We start from the raw sequence: 8,071 nt of genomic DNA, 5'->3' as shown, positions 1-8,071 counted from the left end.
TATGTGGACTCATGTCTCATTCAAGTCGGTTGAAAATCCAATTTTGTACTATTATTTGCACTTTCCAATTAAATTTAAACTCTTTTTGAGAGGTGTAGTTATGACCTCATTTTGTTTGAAGTCAAATCTTTTAACCCTTATTCTTCAAACTGTTAAAAATGTCCCTCGGCACTTCCATCTTCTAACCACTTCACATAAATCTTATCAATTTTTATCTATGTACAATGAATTAAAAACATATTTACATTAAATAAAATGTCATTGCATCTATTTCTATTATATAATTATGTACGTATTTTATATACTATATAAAAAAAACATATTCAAATACATTGACATTTTTTGTTGTTGTTGTTATTTTAAAATGTAATTTAAAAAAAAAAAATAAAACTGCAGTGCAATATATTATATTGCACAGAGATTAAAAACAAGAAGAAAAACAAATGTCTATTTTTTAACTCGTTCACGTTTAACTTCTGTTATGACAATTTCCGTAACATCAGCAACAATTTCTTCATATTTCATTGGTGGCATGGAAGTTGCATTTGCATTAGCCGACCCCGTCGATATATCAATACTGTCACTCCTCGACAAGGCATTCGGTTTGCGAGCACGTTTTTTTCGTTTGACAATTTCTTCATGGGTATGATATCGATTTAATGGCACTACAGTGTCATTGACAGTGAATACACGTGATCGACACTTTTGGGCCCACCATTGATTACAACGCCAATATTTTTTATCCTCACCGGAGGGTAATTTTAAATTTTTCTCAAATATAAATGGTTGACCACCATAGATTAGTTGAAGTCGACCTCTTGATGTCGATGAGTAGATAGCAATGTTGGATTCTATAACAAAATAAAAAAAAAACAACAAAATATTAGTTCAAAAACTTAACTCAAATCACAAGAGACAATAAAAAAAAAAAAACAAATACATAATACAGAGTTACAACATAATACACAAGTTTACTATTTTTTGTAAATTAATTTATTTAAATTTGAATAAAGAAAAAAATACATACTTATACTTTTTTTCACAATAAGCATTATAATATTGAAACTCGAGCGATTATCGATCGCGGCGGTGAGGATATTAATTCTAAAGTTCTTGTTTACATAATATATATTTTTTTGAATAGTTCTTTCGAGCTATCTATTAAGCATTCATTTTTTTAAATGAAGAAGTTAATACACCTCTCCAAAATTACAATTTATCGCAACTTAAATATGAACCCCGACCAGAGACTTTTCGAAATGAGTTGGCCCGAGTAAAATAATGTATGAAATCTGTTCATTAAAACATTTAAATTAAATCGGAAATTCTCTGGTCGGGGTTCAGATTTAAGTTGCGATAAGTGTATTTTGATATTAGATTAGAACAGAAATTTAAACTAACATAGAGTCCAACAACAAAAACTTTCTGATGACTACTTCACCATTTTTTGGATAAATTTGAAACTATGAAGTCATTCGTGAAAAAATGTGTGTAAGCAAATCATAAAAATGCTTTAAAACATTAAAATTAAATACGTTTTTAGTTAATCAAAATGTAAGAACTTATGAATTCCATTAAAATTGATAGATACACGAAAGTTAAAAATACAATAAACATTCATATGATACTAAGTCGGGATTTTTAACCCGTCGTATATCCATAGATACAAAATTAATCTGAAGATAGGCTGGCTTAAATTGTCAATTAGTAATAATCACGGCCTAATATTCGTTCGAATTTGAAAACGGAAACGAAAATAGAATCCGTACCTATTGAATAGCGTTGTTCTGATTTCCATTCGACTTTTTTTTTTTTTGAATATTGTTTTCCAGTACCAAATTGCTACCCGGCAGCTAAAATTTGAAAACGGGAGAAAATAGAATTCGAACGGAAATCAGAACAACCGTGAATGTTTCATTATTTTTTTTCTCGAAAGCGATAAGAAAAGATTTAGTTTCTGAATACAATGGTTTTGCTGCTGCTTTGCTTTTTAACTTTAAATTCAACGATACCTACAGCTACAGCATTGTTTTCAGCCATTTAGAAACTATAAGCATATTTGTATAGGGTATTTCTAACATTTTAAAGCTTTAACTACATTGACTCAAAAAGGTGAAAAAGTACAAAAGTTAACATTTTAGAAATTATTTTGTACAGTTTTTGCACATTTTTTTCTGCAAACCGATTGCAGTAGTTAGAAAAAAATTGTTTACTTCTGTACTTTTGCAAAAAGTGGAGAATATAGTTAAAGCTTAACGTCTTAAGCTTGTTTCATTTATGTGACTTTTACTTGAGAAATATTTTTTTTAGGTTCAATGGATCCAAAGTATTCTTCACGTCTTCTTTGTTTTAAGATCTCAATTAGCCATTTTATTCAATTATGTTAGTGCGTGCCCGATTGTCAAGCATCTTGAAAAATTGTATTACCATTGTTGAAGGGAAGTCATTTGCCTAAAAGAAAGAAAATGTTATAAAAAGTTCCAATATTCTGTACAAAAAATGAACATTTTATTTACCTTTGTTCAAAATACTATTTCCCACAACATCAAAACTCGTGCATACGCATTAAATTAAATTAATTCCTTATAAATTTTTTAAAATTAATAAAATAAAACATTACTATTTTTGAATTTTGTTCAAATATTTTTTTTTAATTTTTAATATATTTTTATTTTTATTTTTATCTTTTTTTTTTAACTTTTAAACCTTTTCCGTTTTAATACATTTTTCAATTTTCTTTAACATTCTCACAGATGGACTGTGATTGTGATATGGTGTTGTAACAACAACTCTATAGGATCCATTTTCTTGTTTGCTCGTCGTTATTCTCGCTCGACACGCTGGCTTGCCAACTTTACGACTGCGACAACACCAATACACAGTTCCACCACTTTCATTATTTTTAGCAAATGTGAAACCATTAAAATACAAAAGTGATTTGCCTCGTTGACCAGGTATAAAATCCAATGTCATTTCGGATTCTTGCGGTGGGTTAACTTGCATTTCCGAATCGATCATAGTTGATCGTGGATATGAGTTTCGGTCGTGACAATACATTTCCAATGGTTGACCATCAGTTCGCTCGGCCAATATTCGATTGTAATGTTTATGGGCTGGATTGTAAAAGTGATGCAGAACGTATGAATCTAAAAGAAGAAAATTGATTGTTTGTTAAATGGAAATAAACTAAAACTAGTAAAGAAAAAGTCATATTAACAATTTTAAAAAATAAAATCAATTCAATGAAAACAAGAGCTTACCAGGTTCAAAACATAATTTATTTATTATTTTTTTTTTCTTTATTTTTGTCAATTTGATGCAATTAATCAGCTCAAATATAATAATTGTTTTTTTCAAAAATAAATTCGCTTTTCGTTTTTCAAACTCTTGAATAGAGATTTCTTTTTCTTCTTTCACGGAATCATCAGCTGTATGTTGCTGTGGCAGCTGAAAATACTTTAATAGTATCAATTTTGAATGGTTTTTAAGAGTTCGAATAGTTCTACAGAATTTTCCCATTGTAAATTGCGATAGTGACAATCCAATCGGAGACTCAAACACCAAAGAAAAACTTTTTGTCTACTCTGATTAGTTGCGGGATAGATTTTTTTTCCTGCACGGCCAAGAAGGGCCTCCCATTGTCGACAGGTCGAAGCGGAGTAGGATGTTGCTACTAGTTGCCCTTGTTGCCTTGGTGTTACCACCAAGACACTCCCAAAAAATGACTGTAGCTGAAGAATATTTTTTTAGAATCAACCGTGGGGTCACCATTTTCAGTTCGGCCAAACAACTTGGTACACCATATACGGGCTACGTATTCAGAACACAGTTCTATAAGGAGCGGTTTAGCCGACCTCTCGTACCTAAAATGCTTGTCCCTGCACGACTTGAACGAACTACATGCCTCAGATCAGCACGTCGAATGTCCGGACCTTAAACAGTCTTTGGACATTGAAAGCGAAAAATTCGAAATCTTTGTATATTAATTTTTCGGGGCTCATATTTTGAAGGAATTTTATGTTGGGTATTTCAACAAAATTTCGCAACGGAAGTGAAAAAAGTGATCGCAAAAAAAAGGACCCTAAAAAGACATAAAAAGAAATTATGAATTCTTGCGACCTTCTATTTCGAATTAAAAGCGGGAGTTTTTTTTCTACAAAAGTGACACAAACTCGGCAGGACCGAAAAAAAGTGCTGCAATTAGCAATACCAAACGAAATCGCTATAAAACACTCCTACCTTGAAGTTATTTCTTTCTTTTTTAATTTGACATCTTAATTCTCGTCAAGTTCAATATTTTATGGGTACTCCATTGGGAAACGTTCACATTCCAGAATCGAGATATGCCCATTACTTGCTGAGTTTATAAATTTTCAGTTACAATCTGTAGATATGAAAAAAAAGTTTAAATAAAAATCAACGAATAAGATTACAAATAGATACAAACCTCAACTGTATGCGATACGATCAGGTTTAAGTATTAAGATACGGTTTTTAGTACTATATCGAAAATCCACTCTTATGACTTTTTGAGTTTAAAGACTTTAAAATTTTGTCTCCATTTAAGCTCGAGTTAAAAGGTGTAAGAAACCACGTGGAGTAATAATATGTTGAGTGAATTTGATGTGTTGTCTTCAGAAAAACAATTATTATTTAATCAAAACAATCAATTTCCAGAAATATCGTTCGCAAAATGTATTTTTTTTGGGACCATTTTTTTATAATAACGAATTAAAGAATTAAGTAAATTAGTTTATATTTAAAACTCAAAATAAATAAAAAAAGACTATTTTTAAATAAATACGAAACAATTTTTTTTTTTTGTTGTAATAATTTTTTAGGTACTATTTTAGTTTTTAATTCAAAATATTTACTACATCACATTGAACTGTAATATTTTGTCGAATTTTGAATATCAAACATTGGTGGATGGGTGTGCTGTTGTCGTGTTGCATGTACAAATGTTCGATTATTATCTTTGTCTAATAATTTTGTCGATAATCGTGCTCGGCATTTTGCCTTATGGTACATTGAACATTTCCAATCACGTGACTTTTGTCCTGGTTTTGGTTTTTCATTCGGCGTATATGTGTTGCAATCGTAGAGTACTAATAGTGTACCACGACGTGATCGAATATATTGAACAGCAGTTTTGATATCTGAAAATATAAAATCTTAAGTCAATGTAATTTAGAAAGAAAGGGGAAAGTGGGTAGTTATACATAATATTTTAAAATCCAATAGTTTTAAGCTATCCAAAAGCACTAAAAACAATTCTTTGTAATCGGAGTTTTACCGAAATACATAAGCTATCTTAGAACCGCAGAACTCATTGGTAACAATATTAATCAATGTAACGTCACTGTTTTTCCTTTTTACTTTTTTATTGTTAGTCACCATTTATAAATGCTTTATGGCGCTCTTACTCGGAAGTGACTAACTATATAAGAGTGACCAATAGATAAATCAGTAGCAAAATTTTGTATTTACGAGTTTTACTTATTTTGTTAAATCTGTTCACTTTCGATTGTGAGGGAATAAGACACAAATTTAGCGAGTCTTTTCGATAGTTAAAAAAATATGATTTTTAATGTTATTTTTTAATGTTTAATAAAAAAAAAATTGAAAAAAAAAAAACAATTCAGTATTTTATTTTATCATTTAAAACACCTAGGCACACTGTACCCAACACTATACAACAATAAATTTCACCATTATAGTTAAGGATTAAAAGTATTAACAGTACATAAGAGTTACCAGTGGTAAGCTTCTTTCAATAACTGTCCCTGTTTCTATAGTACTTGTGAAAGACCTTAGAGGATCAATGGTTTTTAAAAGCTCTTAGAAGGGTATAAAATGCACTACTGATACTGACTCGCACGTATGTAGGTACTTGCTCATATGTTAAAAATTGCTTGAATATTAATTTTTATTTATTTATTAGTTTAAAGTGACAAAAACATTTCTTGAAATCGCAAAGAATTTTAGAAAAAAATTACAAGTCGTTGGAGCGGTTTTTATATCCAAAAATAAAAAAAAATTGCTATGCCATTAAAAATACAAACTTTAATAATATTCATCATTTCGATTCAAAAAAATGTTTTTCAAAATTTTTATTTTTTTTATTTAATCGGAAAATAATTTTTTTTCTGAAAATGTTTCTTTGTTTTAACAGTTACTAGGTTAGGTAACTAAGTTAGTGTTTGGGCAAAAAATTTCACTGATATATGTTATGTCCTTTATGAGAAAGTCAGATATAAAGAAAACGGTAATGGAAAGTACCGTTATAAACGGCTCAAAATATATTTTTTTGTAATCAACTTTATTTGAGTCGATATCTTTTGAAATGAAAAAGATCGAACGATTAAACAAAACAATATCGTTCACAATATGAATTCCCAGTACCAAAATTCATTTTCGATGAACAACTATCGACAAAAGTCGTCTATCGATGACAAACGGCACTTGCAATAAGGGCCCTAAACTATCTACATATTATCTAGTAAAAATTAAGTGTTGCTTTGAGTCTTAATCTATTTGTTTTGTTTTTTTGCGTTGACAGAGGATCTGCCTTCGTTGTTGGAAAAGCTCAATATTAACCGAGAGATAGCAACCGTTTCCTTCAAAATGTATACAAATTGGCTTTACATTTCGTTTAAGAAGTATGACCGATGAGGTAGTTACATACCATAGCTTTTAAGGAAAAAGAGAAACAAAAGAAGACCTAATCGCCGAAATGGTGACCTGAACATGTTTAAAGTGATCTCAAACAACTTGAGGAGCAAGAACGACGATGGTTCACAAAAGATCAATATGCTATATGTAGGAAATGAGAAGAAACATACAAAATTTTCTTAAGTCCAAGTTCAATGTATTTCTTCAGCTGTCGATCTGAAGTTCCGAAAAGTGGAAAAATTCTGTCCTAGTCAGTCCTCTTAAATTGTTTAAACTATGTTCTTAATATAACTTAATTAAAGATATCAGATTGTTAGAAATTTAAAACAAAAAATTTAGTAATAGAATATATTGTACCGTTGATTTATCGGTAAATTTGTAATATCGTGGTTTTTATACTAAATATTGGGTACAAAAATATTGGTATTTAATTAAACTTATTTAATAATTGTTCCATTCGAAAAGAAATCTGATTTAACATTCCCCTTGAAGTTCGTATTTTTTTAAAGTTTTGTTTATTGTTTTTGCAATACATACTATTTTTATAGAAAACATTATTTCTTTAAAACTAATGTAGGTACATTATTTAGGGCCATTTGCTGAATCGAAACTTAAATAATTTATGTTGTCCTCTGCGTAAACTGTCACATAAGGATTTATGTAGTACTTAAATGCTTAAGTTTCGATTCAGCAAACGGGTCTTAGAAACTATATATAATTTCCTAAAAAAAAGAAAACATAAACGAGATCATTCTTAATTTCAAATTAAATCTATTTTTGTAGCTCACATGTTTTGTTTTGTTTTGAGATTTTTTTTTCAAGAATTTATTCATCATAATCCTGTTTTTTAAATTTCCATGGATATGATGCTTCTGTAGGTAAACTATTATTATAATAATAACGATGATGATTATGTTCAGGATGTGTAAGTCGTATTGTTTCTGAATCTTTACGAAATGTTGCTCTAGCTCTACATTTACTTCGAAATGAAGCACATTTTAGATAAAATGTTGTCTTCGATTGTGAGCCAATAACAAAACGATGATTGTTGATTAGTACACCGACACCAAATTTACCTAAAATTATACAAAAAAAATATTAATTTTTTTTTATTTAAAATTAATAATTAGGTACAAATTTTGAAATAAAATAAATGTATTTCTAGAATATGTTTGAAAATGTTCAGAATTCTTATTTATATTTATATTTTATTTTTGTATTTTATTAATTAACATTTATAGAAACTTATCAATATTATTACTTATGGTTATGACTCTCTTGCACATGATTGTGTTTAAATTTCTTGCCAAATTTGATATTATTTCCCGGATCTGTTACACATCTTGCTCCACATTTTGGTGTGCAACAAACCCAATTTGTGGATGTTTTGAAAGAA

General features: G+C 29.3%; 2 protein-coding genes across 5 annotated transcripts in view; one reads left to right on the top strand and one right to left on the bottom strand.

The window, feature by feature from the left end:
* LOC129915362 (ELMO domain-containing protein F-like) overlaps positions 1–8,071 on the top strand; it is a 143,043-nt gene that overhangs the window by 57,049 nt on the left and 77,923 nt on the right. The gene's annotated exons all lie outside the window — the stretch shown is intronic.
* LOC129915364 (uncharacterized) lies at positions 2,668–3,522 on the bottom strand. Its single transcript, XM_055994868.1, has 2 exons — positions 3,261–3,522; positions 2,668–3,146 (listed from the first exon to the last, which is right to left on the bottom strand). Exons 1-2 carry the CDS (start codon positions 3,517–3,519, stop codon positions 2,701–2,703), a joined length of 705 nt encoding a protein of 234 aa, XP_055850843.1. The 5' UTR covers positions 3,520–3,522; the 3' UTR covers positions 2,668–2,700.

Source organism: Episyrphus balteatus, chromosome 3, assembly GCF_945859705.1.
Source record: "Episyrphus balteatus chromosome 3, idEpiBalt1.1, whole genome shotgun sequence".
In the NCBI taxonomy this organism is placed as follows: domain Eukaryota; kingdom Metazoa; phylum Arthropoda; class Insecta; order Diptera; family Syrphidae; genus Episyrphus; species Episyrphus balteatus.
The sequence above is the reverse complement of the archived record's forward strand: the minus strand, read 5'-3'. Positions and strand labels throughout refer to the sequence as shown.

Coding starts and splice junctions, on each gene's coding strand:
- LOC129915364 (XM_055994868.1), bottom strand. CDS start 3,519: ATGGGAAAATTCTGTAGAACTATTCGAACTCTTAAAAACCATTCAAAA. Junction 3,147..3,260: donor TAAATTATGTTTTGAACCTG/GTAAGCTCTTGT, acceptor TTCTTCTTTTAG/ATTCATACGTTCTGCATCAC.